This window comes from Mustela nivalis (assembly GCF_964662115.1).
Source record: "Mustela nivalis genome assembly, chromosome: 4".
NCBI lineage: Eukaryota > Metazoa > Chordata > Mammalia > Carnivora > Mustelidae > Mustela > Mustela nivalis.
In genome coordinates, this window is record NC_139023.1 from 5,896,001 (window position 1) to 5,918,411 (window position 22,411).

At 47.0% G+C, this 22,411-nt stretch overlaps 1 protein-coding gene across 5 annotated transcripts in view; it reads right to left on the bottom strand.

Moving 5' to 3' along the window:
• Positions 1–22,411, bottom strand: part of SEPTIN11 (septin 11) — a 94,759-nt gene that overhangs the window by 39,585 nt on the left and 32,763 nt on the right. For all 5 annotated transcript variants that reach the window (XM_082726994.1, XM_082726993.1, XM_082726990.1 and 2 more), the window contains exon 2: positions 7,798–7,912. In XM_082726994.1, coding sequence (XP_082583120.1) covers positions 7,798–7,912 — 115 coding nt within the window. The remainder of the gene's footprint in view (positions 1–7,797; positions 7,913–22,411) is intronic.

Genomic DNA, 22,411 nt, shown 5'->3' on the forward strand with positions numbered 1-22,411 from the left:
AGGCAGAGAGACAGGCAGAGAGAGAGGAGGAAACAGGCTTCCCACTGAGCAGAGAGCCCTATGCGGGGCTCGATCCCAGGACCCTGAGCCCATGACCTGAGCCAAGGCAGAGGCTTAACCCACTGAGCCACCAGGCGCCCCTGTGACACTCATTACTTCCCAGCGCCACGGGAAACTGAAGGAGGCTGGAGCGTTCCTGGATCTGAGCTTCTCTCCTTAGAAGCTTTATTGTGTCTTACCAACTGCCTGGAATGAAACTGTGTAAGTACATCTGCCTCATTCTCTAACCTTCCCCATTAGACAGGCCCCTGATACACCTAAGCTCAAAGAATGTCCTCCTCCGCCAGGCCTCACTCAGCCAGTACTTTTTCCAGTGCCTACAACGTGCTGAGCTTCGTGCCACTCTCTGGGACCACAACAACGAATTAGCTTGACACGGTGTTCTCCCGCTGTTGCTCGGAACCTGACCTGGAATGTGACGGAACAGCAGACTCCACTTCAGCATTACAGAATGACATTCTAAGTGTCTGCCATAACCACATTTCTCTCAGGAGCAAGAGCATACCCTGTGACCACAGGTAACGGGACCAGGACTAGTCCCTGGAAGCACCGCAGCAGCCTGGTCACTGTGCTCCAAGAAAGTGCTCCACACTAGACAGTGGCCTGTCCGTCCAATCAGAACTTCTCCCGTGGGGGATCTGAATGAGAGATACACAACCCACACACAAAGCAACAGCATGGAAAAGAAAAGGCACGCGGAGGGAAGTGAGTAGGCAGAGGCCCTGAGGCAGAAAAGACTGTAGGGAAATAGAAGATGTGTTGCTGATCGACCCTCAGCAGGAATACAGGGGGAAGAGAGCAGACAGAGACACAGTAGAGGTTAGTGCCTGAAATGTACTCATTAATAAAATTTAAGTACATCCTCTGTGATGAGCATGGGTGCTGGGGACAAAATGATGGATAAAAACGGACAACTGACACTGACTGAGCCTCTGTAATATCCTGACTGTCATTCCAGATCTCTGCCAAGTCTGGATATGTAACCGCTGAGACTGTTTCCGGTTCTCCTTATTTTCCTGGATGTTCTTATTAAAAAGCTCAGCAAAGGGCGCCTGCGTGGCTCAGATGGTCAAGCATCTGCCTTCAGCTCAGGTCATGATCTCTGCGTCCCGGCATGGACCCCCCACCCCGCCCCAGCTCAGCAGGGAGAGTCTGTTTCTTCCTCTCCCTTTGCCAACCCCTTCCCACCCGGTCCCCGTGCTCTCTCTCAAATGAATAAAATCTTAAAAAAAAAAAAAAGCCCATCAATAAAAGATATCTAAACTAGTCTCGCTTCCTACTGGGATAGAGCCAACAGCTGGTATCTGTGGGCTTAACAAAAGAACCTTGAGCAAAACAAAGTTACTTTGTAATGGACACAGAAACAAACAGAGCTCCAGCTCTCGGACACTTAGAATCTGTAGGCAATTCAATGCTGGCGGCACCAGAGTCATTTTCCGTGTCTGCTACATTTGTAACTTTCTCAAGTGCCACAAAGTTCTCTTCCAGATTTACCCATTTTCAGAACACAGACAAAGGAACAGCAGCAGAACTATTTTAGAAAGGTCTCTGCACAAGGTTAAAGTGTCCCTCAGGACACAGTGACCCTGCGAACAGCAATGAAGACTTCAATTTACATGGTAAGGATCCCAGGTTACCTAGACAGGACTGAAATGCCCAATCCATTTTACTAGGTTGAGAATTCGTTAAGCCCATGTGAATCAGGAATACTGTGCTTTTTTTTTTTTTTTTTTTTTTTTGGTAAGGCAAGGTAATTTTAATTATCATTTACATTAAGGTGGAAATTATGAACAAATGAACAATTAGCTTTCCAGGCACTACTTATAGCACAGGGCTGATCAATGCTTGGAAAAACCACTGCTCCTCTAAATTTCAGAGTGCTCTGCTTTCCATTTCTATGCTCTGTGCTTTTAAGGGCCATAATTAGACAGAGCTACTCTCGCAGCAGTGTGATTCACCAAAGGCAGTTGAGAAGGAATGACAAATTTTGGAACAAGGAATTACAGAACGAGGGGAGTTTGGAGTCCATCATTCGTCAGGCCTCTCTCTATCCTCAGAAAGTAGGGCATCTTCTAGAATTCTGAGCCACCCAAAAGAGCAAAAAGGCTTCATTCTAACTGAGTAACAGAAAGCCTAGTAAGTCTGGATTCAAACCCAACAACCACAACAATATTTTGAGAAAATAAATGACTAACACCAGCTCTGAAGCATTTCAGAACTCCCTAGTGGAGTATCTGGCTCAACACAGGCATTCATCAAAAGTTAGCTGAAGGAAAAAAATGATCATGATGATCATTTATACTGAGATTTGCCATTTGGGTAGACTTTTTGGCGTTTGTTGTTTGTTCTGTTATAAACACATCTGCCTGAACATTCCGTTGTTACAGCAGAGATTTGCTCTTCAAGTTCTATCTGGAGCTTCTGCTTCTTTTGCTCCTGCCAAGTCTGGTGGACAGGACACCCACATCCAGTCCAACTCTAACTCTTCCATTCTATTCACAGGCTTATTTAAACCACAAGCTCTAAGCTGGACGTTAAAATAAAAAGAAGAAGAAGAAGAAAAAGAAGAATGAAGAAGAGAGGGAGAGAGTGTGTGTGAGAAAGAAAGAGAAGGATGGAGGGAGGAAGAAATTAAGAAAAAAGAAAAAAAGACCCAGCAGGATTACATTTAATTAGAAGGTAATTGTAGATTGATCAAAAGCCAATCCATGATTCAGCATCTTTTACTGAATGCCAGGTGTGGCAACTTGTTTAATTATCCAAATAATTGTGCATGAAGGTCGGCCTGCCTCCTCTAAATATTCCAGAATCTTATTCTAGGATGAAACCGGATAATCAGAGAGCTCTGCTCCTAAGCTGTGTTGTTTTAACTCCTCATCAAATCACCTTCGATGATACAAGCTTTGTCTAGTGCCACCAGCCTGAGTGAGGGGCGTGAAAGCGCAGCGTGTGACCCTTGGCACTGTGTGGTCAACTGCACCGATCTGGGGGTTTTAGAGATCTAGACTTAACTGCAGTGACACGGAGAGTGTGTGATGTCTGACATGTAGTATGTGCTCAGTGAGTATCTTTTGGGTGAATGGATTCACTCCATGCTCTGACCACGGGCTGAGAGGCAAGTCCACCCCTGAAGGAACTGCTCCAGACTGACCTGATAGCTTTAGCTCTGACTTGTGCTGGCTTCTCTTTATTTTCTGAGGTTAATTTTATCTTTATTCATTTACTCATTCACTTCACCCTGTAAATAATTTCATATCCTTTCCTGGAAAAGCAATATGGGATACAAATGTACACCTGAAGCTAATGTAACATGTGTCAGCCACACCCAAATAAAAAAAATTTTAATAAAATTCTTGAGAAAAAAAGATTTAAGTGTAAAATTCCACAATTATGTTCATACTATAGTCTTGGCTATAAAGATCTTAAACTTGCATGTTTTCTACTCCTGTCATTCTCTCAAAACAACTGTGGTGGGTTTACAAGGAAGATTTCTATCTTCCAGATGTATTATTAATTGACTTTGACCCTACTGAACCGGTGGCTCTTCAAACGTAGGGATGTTACAGTGTTTTATCCGTCTGTGTATATACTCAAAGAACTTACATACTTCTGGATCGATGTTGAAGGTTCTCACAGAGTTAATGCCATTTTGGAAAATGAGTAAGGTACATGAATTTAAAATTGTGAAGAAAGGTTGAATAATTCTGATTCCCTAGAGAACTACAGCACGGTAAGAAAAGGCTTTATTAGGGGTGATTCAGTATGTCATCAGCAGGAGAGAGGTGGGGGTCTGGCATCCAATTTAACACCAAAAGAGTTTCCTTCCCTATTAAGCGAACACTCCACTCCTCTTCATTACACTTCTTTTCAGGATTCAGCAGGTTTGGGTTCTGATACCAGACACTGAACTCATGGCCTCTACCACTAGCTCATGCCAGGATGAATCACGGCCCTGGTTTGCTTTCCCTCTTCGCAACCTAAAAGGTCCTGCTACAAAATAAAATTAAAATTCAAGGCTTTCTTGTTAAACACGATCAGTTTCCTTACTAGGATCATAACTCTCTTCTTAAAATTCTCATTTCCCTCCAATATTTATCACATGAAAATGAAGTAATGATGCTTTAAATAGCACACACGTGCATAGTGTGTTAAAAAAAAAATACATAAGGACAGTAGAGTGGCAAGGTGAAAAGTAGCATGGATATACTTAAATTAAATGACACCTACTCCTCTAAGTGGCTGTCAAATATTTTGATCAAATAGAATACTTTTCCACAGACTCTGACTTTAAAAATAGATGGACCCTTGTGATGGAACTGAAAGGTATTATGCTGAGCTAAAGCAGCCAATCAGAGAAAGACAATCATCCCAGGACTTCCTTCCTAGGTGGAACCTAAGAAACAGCACAGAGGACCATAGGCCAAGGGAGGCAAACTGAATGGGAAGTCACGAGAGAGGGAGAAACACCACGAGAGACTCTTGTAACTACAGAAGGGTGGCTGGAGGGTGGAGGTTGGGGGGCTGGGATATTGGGGTGAGGCGCATGAGGAAGGGCGTGCGATGTGAGCGCCCTGGGCGTTATACGCAACTGACAAGTTACTGAACACTACATCTGACCCTAATGATGTACTCTATGTTGGCTACTTGAACTGAAATAATATGAACAGATAGATAGATAGACAGACAGATGGCAGTGAGAGTTCTCTGATAGATATTTTGCTGTAAATTATTTGTGGGAAAGGGATCTGATGTGTTCTGCCCTCTGTGCACAAGTATGCTTAATGTTTAATGCTGACCCCGGGACCCGGGTCTCCTGAAGGGCTCATGTGGGCTCCAACCAGGTTCCAAAGGGTCATGGAAGCGAACCTGGCCAGCTAGATACACCGGCATGGAGGAACGGCCAAGACTCACTGTAGCGGAAAAAAAAAAAAAGTGCAGAAGAATATGGACAGTGTGATCTCATTGGTATTGGTGTAAAACCAAAGCACTGAAGTACCTGCATAACTGTGCAGAGCTGTTTATCTGCCCAGAGTGCGTCTCCTCCACGCCCAACCTCCTCTCCCATCACATCTTCTTCCTCACAGGGCACCTGTGGTGTTTTATGCTGAACTAACCCCATATCCCAGCCCGCATAGGCATGTGACTCCGGCCTGGTCCGTCAGGGACGTCCTGTGACTGTTCAGCGAGATGCATCAGGAATGGCTTTGTTGTTCTCAGGGGCCGCTAGGCCAGCACCTGCTGCCGGGAGCTGCACCTGCTGCCGTGAGCCACACCAGCCACCTGACGCCGCTACCCGCACATGAGGCCCTGCAGAAGCAAGCAGGACCAAGAACGAGACACGGCCTCCAGAAGACTCTGCGAATGCCCAGAGCCAGCTGGTCTTAATTACACGATTCAGTGTAGGACTCTTTCAGTGTGTTTTGGAGCTGTGGAGGCCTCTTAACTGAGTTAGTTTCAACTGGATTTCTGGAATTCTCTGTGGAAACTTTCCTAACACAAAAACAGTCAGAGAGAAACACAACACTGCCGGCCTTGAAGATGGAGGAAGGTGTCCACAAGCGAAGGATGCAGACAGCCTCTCGAAGCTGGCAACAGCAAGGCAACGGACACGCCCCCACAGCTTGTGGCAAGAAACTCAGCCCTGTGGATGCCTTGATTTTAGCCTGGTAGGACTTCTACAGAACTATAAGATAATAAGCCAGTGTTGTTTGAAGCCACCAAAAATATTTTTTGAGTACAGAAAAATGTTAAGATTTGCAGAAGGACTCCACAGGGCTCCGCTATGGAATGGAACTGAGGGCAGGAGGGGGAGGGGGCAGGGAAGCGCTCCTAATTAAAATATACATATGTATTGTTTTAATTAAATCAAAAAACTAATTTTAAACCTGCTTAAGAATGAGCCCAGAATAAATATCTAAAAATGATAGGCATTCTCACCTACCCGGGGAAGTCAGAATAGCAGCTGCTTTACAAATCCATCCGGGCAGCGCGGATGTGGCTTGTGATGAATTCCAACTAGCCTCATAATCGTGCTACGTACACGGGGTCAGCCAGGGAGCCAACACACCCACCGCACACCACCCATCGGCTCAAACCAGGTCCTTCCAGCAAGCCCACTCCCACTGGAAGCCTTTTTCCTACTTGCAGGGGCTGGGGCATAACTCTTACATGTATTCTTGAAGCTGATCTTGGAGACAGGGCTGGGGGAGGCAGGCAAGAGAAGCCAGAGTAGTAATTGGCCTATAATTCAGAGCACTTTTCAATAGAAAATCAACAAACTGCCAACAAATTGCTACGCTAATGAAGAATTGCCCTGCTCTGCAACAAGCATTTACCCTCGGAGAAAGGACAACTCATTTATGCCACTCTGTAGAACCAGCTGCCATTCGGGGGCTCCCCTGCTGAATTTTAAACAGCCTCATGTCGGAAAAAGGGGGATGCGAGAGAGCTGGCTGCTTTGGTCATGTTTCTCTCGAGTTCTTCTCTTACCTGACACTTAAGACATAATGCCAGAGTGACCTGGTCTAGTGCACAAGTCAGTGTGGCTTTCTACCAACGAACCCCCAGTACAGGGGCTACATTTAATATGTTCAGGTTTTTTGAAAAAGAAAATATCTGTCCCTTCCCCTAATAACTAACATTTTAAAAATGGTGGTTCTTATATTCAACATCTACCTTTTAAAAATTCAGTTCATTTTACTAGGACAACAGAAGTCTGGTACATTCGGCCAAGCTCGGCCCACACACGTAACCTTTCCGGTCTGTCTCAGGGTGAGGTCTCCCAAGCACACACCGGAGGACAAGAGGACAACGGCAAGACGACGCAGCCCGAGCCGCTTCACTGCCGTGCAGCCTGGCCGCGCCGGGAGCGGCCGTGAGGGGAAGGCCGTCACCGCTCCCAGCAGCATTTCTGCTTCAAACCAACAGACTTAGACTGCTGGTTTCCTCCTCACCATCTCTTCTGCCTTCCCTTTAAAAAGCATATGGCCAGAGAGAAGAAAAACACCAAGGCCAGAGGCCCAGATGAATGCACATCTGCAAGATACGAATAAAACACACTGAGGAGGTAGAGAAATCCAGTGTCTTGGATTTTCTTCCACTGATCTATCAGGAATACACTAAAGGTCAGTTTTCGATTCCAATTTAAAGATTAAATGTGTGTTTAATCTGTAATTCAGGCAGAAAATTTACTCCAGATATAAAACAGAATTCTACATTCTTTTGCTCTAAAACCAGAAATATAAACATTAGGTTTATTATAGAAGTTAGAGTAATTTCAGATTTTATACCTCTAAAAAGACTTCAGTGGAGGTTTCTATTGCACGGTAGTCAAAGAGCCGAGAAATAAATTCTAAGAATGCTTTTGAATGCTCCCTCTATGCGTGTTCCTGTCAGTCCCTTCTTATAGTCTTGCCAGGCTCTAAGTCCCTCACCCCACCAAAAATGAAAGTAAGTGTTTTAATAACACTGAACTGACCACCTAACAGTGTGACATACATAAAAATACCAATTTGAGTAACATCACAAAGTTCATGAAACATTTACCACATACAAGTCCCAATCTTTGTAACTCTGCGACATCCACAGTGTATTACTGCCCAGGCTTACTAATGAGAGAAAGAAGAGTAGTAACAAGTACCATGCCCCTCTTTCCCCGAAATGTGTCCCTCTGACAGTCACCTGCCAACACTTCAGGATCAGAGCAGCCTGCTGAGCAGCCGGAGATGAGTCACTTACCAACACACAGGATGTTGAAACAGAATCCTTGAGAAGTAGACTTATTGACCAGCTGGTCCGGGAGACTGTCAAATCCGACATGTCCAGAAAGGGACAAGTTTCGAAGCTCTTCATTCTGGAATTTCAGAGGGAAACGTTTGAGAATTCAGGAATGATGCCACCTGAGTTACCCCGCTGTGACCCTCTCCCTGCGTCTCTTCCTGACATGCGTCGAAAAAGAAGATTCCCTCTAAACCCACACCCTCCTTGCCATCTGCAAACTGAAGCAACTAAAAATCCCAAAGCCACGCTCTTTCCACAAAACCACACAGACTCCCAAAGCAGACTCTCTCCCAAGGAATCTCACTTCTGCTTCCAAGTGTACTGGTCCGGGGAAATACCCGCTTCCAGCCTGGCAGACAGGCATGAAGTGACATAAAAAACCCACCATGATGTTGTTTTTTCAAGAATTCAAGAAAAACTTTCAATTTACTTTCAACCCAGAGTATAAAATAAGAACATTCTTCCAGACACAGAAAGGAACTCTGAGACCCTCAGAATGGAAGATACATACTTGTTACAACTATAAAAGTTCTGTAACCACCATAAATGCAACATATTTAAAACTCCTCAGCTCTTGAAGTGGTCCTGTCTCCACCATCAGCTCTACGGGGTTTGGGGGCATCTTTGCTTCCGCCTCCAGAGCACCCAGCATGGGCTCTGCACTCACTGGGCCTCCTCCGGTTACTGGAGGAGACTGGGGTAAGAGAGTTCTCATACACTTAAAAATGTGGGTGATTTATGCTATTTTATAATGGTGCTGACTGCCTCCATGACTCTGAATGTGTCTCGGATGTACTGGGCAGTCATCTGTGACAATCTCCTTTCCCAAGAAAACAGAGGTGAGCTATGGTCCCTCCATTATAACATCATGGTTACCGATATTGAAATCAGATACTGGTATCTAGATATTGAAACTAATCTAGATATTCAAAGTCCCCTTGAAAGCAAGACTCCTGGTGTTCTTTCTGGTTCCGTTACCAATGTTCTTTGTATTCAAAATACTGAAGTCTGAGTAAGAAAAAGAGTCCCACAACCCTTTTTTTTTTTTTTTCATAAAAAAGAAGTTTTGCAGAGGACTGTTTCATCGATATTTTTAAAAAGATCGGATTCCTTCTTCTGCGTTACATAATGATGACTGGGATTTCTCTTCATCGTCGAAGACCGAGACTCCGTTTTCACATCCCTGTGGTCACTATCTAGGCCGAGAAAAAGGCCTCCCTCGATACAGTGCGTTTAAAGGAACGTTTCACGAACAATGTAATGGCTAAGGTCCTTGCCGCTCTAAAATTCTAATTCTGTGAAATACAACTAAAACCCGGCTCACTGCCCGAGTCCCATGGTGGCCGCTGCAGGTATGAGGTCAATGGGACAGAGAGCAGATGCCTGGTCTATGAATAGTTTCCTTGAAACCTGCCAACAGCGAATAGGAGACTCAAGAGGAGGCACTGATCCTTGAACAGGATGGCGCGGGCGGCAGCTCCCCGAGCAGCTTGGTAGCAGACCCCACGGGAGGTGGGCCCCCATGGGCAGCAGACCCCCACGGGCAGGAGGCCCCCACGGGCAGGGGCCCCCACGGGCAGCAGACCCCCACGGGCAGGGGCCCCCACGGACAGGGGCCCCCACGGGCAGGGGCCCCCACGGGCAGGGGCCCCCACGGGCAGCAGGCCTGGTCGCTGGCCACACCTCCTCACACTACCACACGGCCCTAATTCTACCACCTGCCCCTTCCTTTTCCAGACCTCAAAGGTTCAGACAGCAGGTATTTTTAGGGTGTTTACCACATCCTCCAAGACCTGGGGGAGGAGGATCTGAAGTGAGTCTGGGTTCTATTTAGAACTCTTGCCGCCACAGCTGTTAGTGGCTGCTGTGCTCAGCCGGGAGATGCCAGCCCCCCAGCCCCCCAGCCTCCCTCTGCCCTCCAGCTCTGACCCAAACCACCAGCGAACAGCCTAAAGGAGGCAAGGCAGGGAAGAGCCATCACCCTGGTCCCCGCCACAGTTCTTTCCATTTCCGGGGGGAGGAGGGGCAGCGGGGGGGGGGGCGTGGGGGAGGGAGAGTAGTTTATGACTGTGGCTTCTGCATGGTTGGGTTTTTAGATCAAACAGATACCCGCCCATGAGCCAATCCTGGGAAAGAATCAGAGTCAGTAATTATAGCTCTCATCCCAGAACCCAACGCACAGCATCTCATATTCTCACCATTTCCAAAACACGAGAAACCACCCACGCACCCACTGAGTATTTTTATACCCACTGAAAACCACATACAAAATGAAGGGTTATAAAACAGTTTGGTCTTGAAGTTTTTAAAATTTAAATGTATTTCTTCAGAGTCTTCTAACTCTGGACTATGAAATATGCACATTTCATATTGCCATTTTAAAATTCCATAATTTGAGCCTAATTCTCTGCCCAGTATTAAAGGAACCTGGAGGGTCACTGGCCATCAGTATGCGACTGAAAGTAGTGAAGTAGGAAGTCCCTCCTGTGGTTCACCAGCAGGTTTAAAAACTAGAAAGCACTGTAGGAAAAGCAAGTAGAGGCTCTAAGTCACACACAACAGCTGAACCAAATTCCTACGTCCCAGAATTTTATGTCACTGTGTTTACTGCTTCTTGCCTTAATCTCTCCCCCCGAAAGTGTAGGATCTCTTTTGAGTCAATGGGTGCAGTCGTTGGGAATTTCATGTATTATCATGTCTTCGACCACTACCACGCATCTGGAAAGGACTCTCAGCTTTCCACCTCTATTACTGAACTTTTTGCCTGAGTCCCAGTTCTGAATCTCTATCAAAGGAACGATTCTCGTGGGTTATCCCATCAGCACCTCAAACTGATGTTCCTGAAACCGAAATCGTATTTCTCTATCCCTATCTTACCGATGTGTGAGACCCAGTTGTCCCTTGCATAAATTCTGAAGTGTGATCAAGACCGTATCCTCCGCCCCTTTATTCCCACCGACTCAACCACCTTCCGTTTGGTCCCGCCTCTCTCTCTCTTGCTGCAAAAGGGATCTCCGAACTCAAAGGCCCCCAATCCAGACTCCTTGGCCTGCCATCTCGGGACCTCCATGGGCTAATCTCAAATCTCCTACGTAATCTCCCACTTCTCCCTACAGGGCACCTTGCCCTGAAGCTCAACCCTGACCCTTACTACTCCTGAGACAGGCCCACATTTCTCACCAACAGAGTTTATTCACACCATTTCCTCCATCTGGGGAGACCTGATAGCCAATGTCTCCATATCCACACCTTCCAGATCCTGCAGAATGTGATCTCCAGCATTATCCTTATTATTAAATCTCAGAGAGAATTTCAGTAAACATCCCCCTTACCAATGCAAGGAAAATAATGACTGGGTAAAGATGGGTCGGGCCATTTGGGATTCCACGACCATCATAATCGCTAACATTCATCGACCATTTCCAATGTTCCAGAAAAGCCTTAATAATGAGCTAGTTAATTTATCTTAACAATTCTACAAGATAGTTACTATTATGACCCAAACTTAACTTTAGATGAGAAAACAGAGGCACTTAAGTTTAGTGATTTACCCAAGGTCGCACAGCTAGTAAGCTGAAGACCTGAAATCTGGGCCCAGACGTCAGGTTCTAGACTCTAGAGACCGTGCACTTAGCCATGGTACAGCACGATGACCTACAAACTTCTCAGACAGCCCCAGACAATACAATGGTTTCAGCTGCTACCAAAATCCAGTATGTTAAAGTGCGGTGGGGGGGGGGGCTCTCTAAAGTCCTAATTCTTTGGCAACCATGAGAAATGTAAGTTGAGAATTCGAACTGACGAAGGAGCTCTGCATGTATTTTCACTTGTCCTGGCAACGCCAAGGCCAGACTTTGATTTCCGCAGCCAAGGCACGCGAAACCGGTAATACAAGGCTTAGTTTTGACCATTCCCTCAAATGAACGCGCCAACATGGAACCACTAAGTAAGTAACAGTAAGACCTTAGTTGATTTAGCGCTGCGTTTGCTGCTCTATCTAGGGAGGAGCTGTACTTTTATGATTTCTGTGCCTACTCCACCTTGAAATGGCTTGTGACTAACTCTATGGTATAAAATAATTTAACAACCTCATTTTTCTCTTTTCAGGTCACTTTCACGTGGGCACAATTATTTATTTGCTCATTCCAAACTACTCACTGCTCAAAGCACTCAGGGACCAGGTGTTACTCTTGTTACTCACTGATCAGCTCTCTTCCTGCCTGTAAGAGGTTTACCATTTAGGGGCGCCTGTGTGGGTCAGCTGCTTAAGCGGTCGACTCCTGATTTCAGCTCAGTCATGACCTCAGGATCCTGGGATCAAACCCCACATTGAGCTCCGCACTCAGTGAGGAGCCTGCTTGAGGATTCTCTCTCTTAAGAAAGATTTACTTATTTGAGGGAGAGAGAGAGAGAGCGAGCGCGCATGGTGGGGGTGGGTGAGAATAGAGGGAGATGGATAGAGAAATCCAAGCAGACTCCGTGCTCTGCATGGAGCCCGACTTGGAGCTTGATCTCAGGACCCCAAGACCGCAACCCCAGCTGAAACCAAAAGTCAGACACTCAACTGACCCAGGCACCCCTAAAATAAATAAATCTTAAAATTTAAAAAAAAAAAAAAAAAGGAAGAGATTTACCGATTTACCACTAGCAGTAGAGACAGGACATCATTAATGTAATACCACTAAGGATTAAAGTGATAAAATATCATGACTTTATGGCTGATATGAGGAGAGAAGCAGCTTTTGGACAGAGAAATTCTAAAACACCTTCCTTGTGGAGGCCAAAGCTCCCCAACATGACCAGGGGAACAAAAGTCCAGCTTGCAGAAGCCTCCTAGGTAAGAGTCATCCATGCCCAAGGGGTCACTTTACTCTGAATGTATACTCTGAAGTTTATAATTGGCAAATTTTTTCAGAAGACGCCTGGCTGACTTCATCATTAAAATAATTATAAAGTAAATTATTTAAGAATGTGTGCCAACACCTACCTTCTGTGTGCTGCTTTAAAACAACCATTAAAAAAAAAGAAGAAGAAAAGAAAAAAGGGGGCGCCTGGGTGGCTCAGTGGGTTAAAGCCTCTGCCTTCAGCTCAGGTCATGATCCCAGGGTCCTGGGATCGAGCCCCGCCTCGGGCTCCACATCGGGCTCTGCATCGGGCTCTCTGCTCAGCAGGGAGCCTATTTCCCCTTCTCTCTCTGCCTGCCTCTCTGCCTACTTGTGATCTCTGTCTGTCAAATAAATAAATAAAATCTTAAAAAATAAAAAAATAAAAAACGGAACAGGGTCCACAGGCGCCTGAGTGGCTTAGCGGTTGGGCTTCTGACCCTTGACTTCAGCTCCGGTCTTGATGGGATTTTCTCCCTCCGCCCCCGTTGGGAGTCGGATGGGCATGATCTGAACCCCAGCTTTGCTTCCTATTTTTCTTCGTCTGTGATGGAGCACTTGGCAGGGGATGGGAGGAGTGAAGGAATCAGTAGGTATGAGAGCGCCCAGCACTGAACAGGTCCTCGGAGTCCTGGGTTTCCTTTCTCTAATTCGGTGGGAGGAAAGAGGACGGATTGTAAACTTCTACATGAAGGAGCTCTGCCGCTGCTGCTGCGCGTGCCAGGAGGAGCTGCTGGTCAGCAAAACCCTCAGACTCACCGAGAAAGAAAAACCACGAAGGGAAGAACAGAATGAACAAAAAGTCGAGGAGAGACAGAGAAGATTCGAGCAGAAGAAAATTCGCCCTAAATAAGAAAGTCACTTACAAAGCTGGGGGGGAAGCCCCAGAATCACGTTCCAAGTCGCAGGCATCAGCACCTGCACAGCTGGAACCCATTCGGGATTCCCCTCTTTTTCCTCTGTTTCAAGCCGGCCCAGAGCCTCCCGACACTGGGTGTCCCCACACAGGTTCTATTTGCCACCTTCAAAATGAAATGACAACTCTTCTCCAATTTTAAAACTGAAGGCTTCAGTGGGTGTGGTCAGGTGATCTCCGGCGGCTGATCTGATCAGCCAGCAGAAGCCAGGGAGCAAGTTACCAAGGTGATACGTGTTTTAATGTACATGGCAAGCTATTAGACTGAATTTTTACCTTTCAAAATTGATATTACCATTTAAACTTAGAAAGATTTCACGCCTTTAAAATGATATATTTTTTTAAACTTGAGCAATAGGGACGTCTGAGTGGCTCACTGGGTTAGAGCCTCTGCTTTCGCTTGGGTCATGGTTCCGGGGTCCTGGGATCGAGCCCCAAGTCGGGCTCTTTGCTCAGCAGGAGGCTTGCTTCCCCCCACCTCTCTCTATGCCTGGTCAGCAAAACCCTCAGACTAACCGGAAAGAAAAACCACAAAGGGAAGAACAGAATGAACAAACGTCGAGGAAGAGCAGGTACATGTCCCTTCCTTGCCTCAGGTGCTGCCTTGTGTCTGAGGTCCTGTTTGAGTGTGCAGATGCCGCCTCGCCGAAGAACATGCTGTTCCTTACACGAAATCCTTGACCGAGCACCAGCCAGTACTGGAGAAATCCAGGCCCCACAAAACTGCCGAAGAGGTTTTACCCGAGCGGAGAGGTTTTACCCGAGCCGAGCGCCTGGTGGGTCGTTTTCGTAAACACACGCTCTTATCTAACTAGATTTTAGAGAGCATTGAATTGGTTTCATATTCTCTCTGAAAGAAAGAGAAGTTGGTGGGAAGATGGGCGACGCCCTTAGTTCCCATGCACAAGGAAAACTCTGGAATGCGAAACATCTCAAACCACAACTATGAAGCCCGCATGGGGATGTTTTCAAGGCCAGGCATTGCTGGGGTCATTTCCATAATATAAAATGTCTGAAGCATCTCATTACCAATGAGGACTGCGTTCTTTAAGGATGACTTGGAGAACATTTGTGACTCTGCCTGTCATCTATAACATGAAATCCCAAGGTCAGAGCCAAGAAAACCCCCAAGGAAATTGTCTCACACGAGCAGCAGAAGAGAGCGAGCCAGGAAGAAGAGGGAACAGTGAGGAGGAAAACCGTAAGAGGAAAGAACTTGAGAGCAGCCCAGCTGGAAGCGGGGCCTGAGAAGGAGCGTCCACAGGCGAGCCGCCGGCCGGAAAGCCAGGTAGATCAGCTCTGACAAACCCAGGGAGCCAGCCTCAAAACCACCCCCAGGAACCAGAAAAGATCTTGATTCATACTGAGTAGCTGCCCCAGTTTCAAGTGTCACTTCACAGGAAGGCTCTCCAAAGGACTGCCAGACAAGGAACAAATTCTGCTTTTCCAGATCCTCGCAAAAATAATGTGGGGTGTTTTCTTTGGGAATAGTATGACTATAGGGAAATTTTACTTTCTAGGTGTTATATTTCCGTAATATTTGACTTACTGCAAAACACACACCCCACACCTTTTAAACAGAAAATAAATAAAAGGTTTTAAACATCAGAAATTGCTATAAAGGATAATAATAAATAACAAATAAATAATAAAAATCCTTTTAAAGAAGGTCATCCTGCAATTCTTTTTTCTTTTTTTAAAGACTTTATTTATTTATTTGACAGACAGGGATCACAAGTAGGCAGAGAGGCAGACAGAGAGAGAGGGAGAAGCAGGCTCCCTGCTGAGCAGAGAGCCCGATGCAGGACTCGATCCCAGGACCGTGAGATCATGACCTGGGCTGAAGGCAGTGGCTTAACCCACTGAGCCTCCCAGGCACCCCATATCCTGCAATTCTTATTGTGGCTAATAGGTGATAGAATAAGTAGTTATTTTTTCTAATAGCAGAACCAAATCATATTGGAAGTGATCAAAGTGAGCAGAAAGGCAGAACAACGCAGTGGAAATTGCTTGACGGGTGAAGTCAAAGGACTCAGGGCAACTCTGCCGTTACTGAGCTGTGTGACCCAGGAAGCGGAAGTCAAGGGAACTTCTCAGCTTCAGGTCTGCCAGCTTTAAGGTAAAGCACTTCACAGGGCATTGCAAGAATTAACGTAATTTTGCTCAGATGACTTCTTCCTGCCCCTGCTTTAGTGACTTTCCAAAGGCTAATGACTGCTTGTCATACCTGCATCTCCTCCTCTCCCCAGTGCATCCGTGGCCCAGGCGTTGCGAACCAACATCTCCTAAGTGGAACTTGCCCCATCCCCCATTCAACTTAAATCTGTCCTTCCTCACTTTTTCCTGTTAAATGGCAACCTCTACTTCAAGGTATCAGAGAGTCCCAGTCCCCTAGAATAACACTGGTCAGCATGCATTATCGCTAGCCCTGATTAAAAATGTACACAAATTTATATGCTTTCACCCTCTTGCAGGAAGAAAAAAAAAGTCCACTGTATAACCAAAAGCTCCCCCGCTGGCCTCTGAGTTCAACAGTGAGGACTTCTGGAGGACTTGAGGACGTCCGTGCCACCAGGCTTGTCTCCTCGGCACCCAGACCTAATAACCGCCTCCCACACCTTTCTGAGCCAAATCTTTCCCATCCGACCCTCTAACAGACTGAATCCCGTCTATCTATCAGCGGATTCATGACTGGACTATTCCGCTCCTCCTAGCACTACCCCCATCAGACTTCACCAAAGTGCATGTCTGTGTGACGTCTGACACAATCACGTTCCCCAGCCTCCGCGTTCTCAGGTAAGGAGGCCGACAGAGCAGCCGATGGGCTCCCCTGTAAGGCGGGCGAGGTGGAGAGACAGGACCACAGGAAGAGCCAGAGGCCTGCAGCCTGGCCCAGCCTCTCTCCATCACACGTGGGGCTGGCTCTGAAGGTGAGAAGTCACAGTGGTTGCTGAGTGGAGCCTGACCCCCAAGCCCGGAAACACCCGGGGTTCGAGCTCTCCACCGGTGGCCCCCGGCTCCCTACGTCTTCTCGGCATCCCACCGCCCATCACAGCAACGGCCCACACGGCCTCCCAGATGAGGCTCGCACCTCTGACCCGACGGAAGTGGGTATCTGAAGTGAACAGAGCCCCCAGCTGCTGCTCCTGAGCCTGGACCCCAAGGGGGTGGGCTGGGGTGGGGAGGAGGGCGCGAGAGGTAGGGCTGAATGACCAGTGAATCGGACTTTCAGCGATGCAGAAATTGCACAAAATGAAAGCACTTTCTTCTTACAGACAGAATGTTTTTCTAGAAGTCCGTGCGAACTCTGAGAGATTCCATTTCCCTGCGTGCCAAGAATTAACAACGACCAAAAAAGACATTTTCTTAAATTTCTGAAGACGGCTCTTTCTTTTTTTTTTTCCTGAGTCAAAGTGACTAATGCCTCTAACAGCCTAACATCACAAAGTGCTGATCAGCAGAAAGTCTCGAGTTTGGGAAGGACGAGGCCCACATGTGCATTCCAGACACTCTGACCAACGCTGCTGGGCTCAGAGGAAGGGGGCGGGGGAGGGCCGCGGCGGGACAAACGGTCGAGAAGTACTTAGAAAGGCACGGTCCGATGAGAAACAGATGCGGCAGCTGCTCTCTCGCACCCCTGCACCTCGCAGAGATGAGGAGAAGCCCCTGAAAACCACCGAGGAGGGGCATAATCATCCGAACGTCCTCGGGCACCGCAGCAGGATCCGAAAGACCCGGATCCCATGGCAAACACACCACCCCTCTGGCCGAGGAGAAAAGCACCCGAAGTCTCAGTTACTCATCAGCCCTGCCTGTATGATGTCGTACGGCTTCCACGCAAATTTTCTCAGAACAGCGATGAACAGGAGGTCAAAGATTATTAAGGGCCCTTATCAGCTGGAAGTTTTCCCCTCAACTTCTTACGTACGTCTCCTCTCCTCATAGTCACACGTCAGTTCCTTAGTTCTTCCCCGCTGAGAAATACCGCAGCTCCGTCTGTGTGTTTCTACTTGCTGAGTACATTCATCGGCAACTCATGAAATCTGGATGGGACCCTTCCTTCCCTATGGCACCATTTCTATCACCGGATATAAATGAGCCACTTCCTTTTTGAAAGATATCATTTATTCCTGTCCCTTTCAGATGGAAGGGGCTTTCAGATATGGTAATGACCATGTAATGGTCGTCCCTGAAAAGAAGAGGAAAAATCCAAACCCGCTCTGAGGCGGTCAGAAACGTTTCAGTCCCCACCTGACTACTGAAGGTTGCCATTTTCGGGCCACACTCAGTCCCTAACCCAGGCTGGTCTAGAACATCTCTGAGTGCAGTGACAGATTTCCAGCCCCTGAAAATTGAGGGGCTACACCAAAAATGCCCAGAGCCATGGCAAATACATTCCCAGGAAATAAACGTAAAATTAACATTTGATATCACTCTCCAAGTATTATGAAACAATTCTGGCCAAAATTTTCAAGCCTTCCTAAGAGTTCTGCTTCGTCTTGGTCTCAGCCCCGGATGAAACACTACCAGGGTGACATAGGGGTTGTTGACATACGTTTGGGGGCATTATTAATTTCCTATTGCCATGGAACAAATCATCAGGAGCTAGGAGCTTGAAGCAACACTTATTTATCAGCTCGTGGTTGGGAAGGTCAGAAGTCTGGATGGGGCATGGCTGGGTTCTCTGCTCAGGATCTCACAAGGCTAAAATCAAAGCGGTGGCCAAGCTGAGTTTGGATCTGGAAGTTCTGGGGGCAAATTCCACTTCCAAGCTGGTGTGGGTCGGTGTCAGAATTCAATCCCCTGCAGCTATAGGACGGAGGTCCTCTCCACGCCCACTGTCAGCCAGGGACTGACACAGGGGTCACCCAGAGTTCCCAGCCATGTGGCCGTCTCCTCTCCACCGCCAACAGGGAACCTCTCATATCCCTCTTCACATTTCAAATCTTCAAGAAAAGTCGGTTCCTTTCAAGGCACTGATCAGGTCAGGTCCACCCGGGAAAATCTTCGTACCTTACGTGAGCTATGCCATAACATAACTTAATCACGGGGGCGACGATCCCACCACCTTCCCAAGCTCTGGGTGTTACATGATAGGGGTGGGGTGTGCTCACCAGGGAGCTGGGATGGGGGCCATTTTAGGGTTCTGTGTTGTAACATTCCCTGTTTAACTTTAGGGTATGGTAAGATTAGCATTTATGGAACCCAAAACAAAAGACAAGTCTCCAGGAGAAAAAAAAAGACAAATGAGTAAGAGCACAGTAAGTAAACTAGATCTCCCTCAAGTTATGAAGGCAAGTGAACCACTAACAAAAGTAAACTGCGCAAGTATTTCAGTGCTTCTGCATAATAAGAATTCTAGGAAATGCAAAAGCTTTTAAGGAACTTACACCTTATTGGGGGAAAACTCATTGAGAGAAAACAGAAGACAAGTGCAAAACGTTTGGTGATGAAATACAGGACAAAGGTTAGCGAGGTTGGACAGCGGGGACTGACATGGGCCCCAGCAAAAAAATGAGGCTTTCTTAGAGGAGGACCCGATCTCGCAGGCGAATCACGACCTACAGGTCACGATAAAATATCATGATAAATTGATAAAAAATCATGATAATTATGATGATAAAAAATAAGATAAAAGTAAGATTCAGACTGTTGCAGGGAAGGAATGGAGACAGAAGGAGAGAAAGAACTAGTCCAGAGAAGCAGCAGGAAAACTAAGATCTGAAGGGCATGGAAATCAACCAACCGGAAAACTGAAGAGTAATTAAGAGTGAGGGTTTACGACTTTTTTAAAAACTGGTTCACATTTCATTTTACTGGAACTATCCCTGAAAGTATCTGGAAGATCAATATAAACAGTACATAGCTAAACGCGAGCCCCGGCTCTGCTCCTGGGTGCGCAGTGTGGACGGACGAGAGCTGGGAGCCATCGCCGAGCAGCGACATCACGGGAGATTTTCATTTCTACCCACCAGGGCCCTTACCAACTTATCTTCTCACCAGAGCCGGAGACCAAGGGATCGAGAGTAGAAAACCACCTTCCAGCCAAGGCTTAACCCAGATTACAAGCCCGGGCGACCATCCAAATGGTAAACAATTTCACGCAAACTTCCCTTAGAGCATTAAGAAAGCATATCTTGCAGAGACCCTAACCGACTGACCCCATTAGTTCGGACTGTAATTTCTGCCATTCTAATAAAGCAAAAGCGCTCTTCTTTCTTTCTTTTTTTTTTTTTTTAAAGATTTTATTTTATTTATTTGACAGAGAGAGATTACAAGTAGGCAGAGAGGCAGGCAGAGAGAGAGAGGAGGAAGCAGGCTCCCTGCTGAGCAGAGAGCCCGATGCGGGACTCGATCCCAGGACCCTGAGATCATGACCCGAGCCGAAGGCAGCGGCTTAGCCCACTGAGCCACCCAGGCGCCCCAAGCGCTCTTCTTTCTTACTCTGCTCTCTTTCTCAAAAAATAGAACCAAGTAACCACTAAAAAAATAATAATAATAATAATAAATACTCCCACCAGCAGAACAGACAACTCTCTGCCTTACAGAAGTTAACTGCATATTACAGAAGTATCCATCCCGCTGTGGGGGAAAAAAAAGAAGAAGAAGTTGGTTTAGGAGTTTTCTCACACATCTTGGTGTGCTTAGGAAAGCAGACCCAAGGGACTAGGAGTTTCCTCTACTCTTAAAGGTTTGCTATTGATGGATGGTTTTGGATGCTGGCTCTCTTGTCCCAATCCGCTAAATGAAAACAAACCTTCTTTTCACAGGCGGCCCCAGAAGAATGTTCCCACAGCCCCCTCCCCCCTCTCCACTGTCTCTTAAAGGGGCATTTTCATGATCAGTACAGTCATGGCATTTCTGATTAGTCAAGTAGGACCCAAGGAGGATGCTCCGTACAACAATCTAATATAAAATCCCTTTAGCTCTCAAATGGAGGTGATAAACATGTGCAGGAAAAAAGGAGAGGTTACAGTTTCATGCCCCTTGTTCCCACAAAGCACAGAGGGCTTGGGTCAGCAGCCCAGACTTCTCTCCGAGATGGGGCTGGGTTCCACCTCAATGCTCCTAGATTAGCAGATTAAGAATTAGATACGTGTGTGGGAATACATTTCAGACGGTCTTGGATAGCATGATGGCAGGGAGGCATGAAGCTGAAATCGAAACTTGAAAAATTACAGCTTGGCAAGAGGTCCTTGCTCTAATTCATATATTCTGTACGGAAGAGAAACTGATGAAGTTCAATGGGCCCCGGTGTGAAAGAAAGTCTTAGGCACTGATCCAAGTAGCTAGCTGCCTTTAAACTCTCCCGAAGCCTAATGGTTCATTAGAATAATTATTATTCACCCGGTGAAAATGAAAGGCAGCGGAGGAAAAAAGTGATAATTACACCGGCAAAAACAAGAAAAGCAACTTTGGCCGTTTGATTTGAGAAAAATCCAAGCCTCAACTCCCTCCCACATAAACAGGGTCAGACCGTGTATCTTACTATAATCATGGCTACACGGAGTTAAACCCCTTTTGCCACAACTGCACCAACTGTGCGTACTGAGGTTGGCTATTACCGGGCGTGGGGACTGTGCACTGTGGTAGCTGTAACCACCAAAGCAGGGAGGGAAGGCTTGGCATCAGCCCCCAGGATTCCTGCTCAAGCCAACGTCCTACACACTCTTCAGCCCGGATATTAATAATTCGGAAGACAGCGTGACAGCCGCAAGTCGTCCAGCTACTCAGGCGCACGGAACCTCAGGGAAAACTCGCTAATGATTCGTGAAGCTCCAGTCCTCAGGGAGAGTAAAGCCCTCATCGGTGTGCCTCGTACCCTGGGATCCAGGAGAGCGGACTGGTGTCTTCTGTAAGTGGCCTGCAGTACCCGAATAATCAAAGTTCAAATACCCAGAGTAGCAAAACGAGGGATGAGGCTCTGCTACATTTTCTAGCCGGAGGACTAAAAAGGGGGAGAGGGAGTAATATGCCCCTTGACTGATCAACCAAGAAGCAGTGATTGAAGACGTCTGTAAGGAAGGCAATGCCAAGTGTGTCCCCCCAAACAAACAAGACACTGCGAGCATTTCAGCGTTTCCCCGCCCACAACCAGCACCTACAGAATGGTTCCCTGGGTACTTCCGGCCGCGTGCCACACCTGGACCTGTATGAAACCTCCTCCCACCGGGGCATCTGGGTGGCTCTGTCAGTCACGCCGCCAAGTCTTGACTTCAGCTCAGGCATGACTTCAGGGGTCCTGGGATCCAGCCCCGCACCCGGCCTGGGCTGAGCAGGGAGCCTGCTTGCGGGTTCTCTCTCCCTCTCCCCTGCCTCTCTCCTGCCTTCACATGCACGCTCTCTCTCTCAAAAATAAATAAATCTTAAAAAAAATCTTTCCACTTAACCCTCATAACACTGTGAAATAGATATTGTCGGCTCCATTTTATCGATGAGAAAATAAACCAGAGCTCTATGCGATGGCAGAACCAGTATTTAAACCAGGGATGCCAGGTTCCGAGGCCATCACCACCAACACCTGAAGTGGGACAACTGACTCTTTTCAAGACACACCCACCTCTGCACAGAGAATGCCTCCTTCCTCACCGCTACCCTCAAATCCGGCTCATCCTTAAAATTCCAGGCAAATCCCATCTTCCTCGTTAAGCCTCGTCTGGTTCCCCGAACCGCACGCCATCACTCTCTACTGCACAAACACTCACTGCATCTGGGCCACTCGTCACCCCAGCATCCAGCACCGCGCCTGGCTGGCTGTCCGTCCACCAGTCGG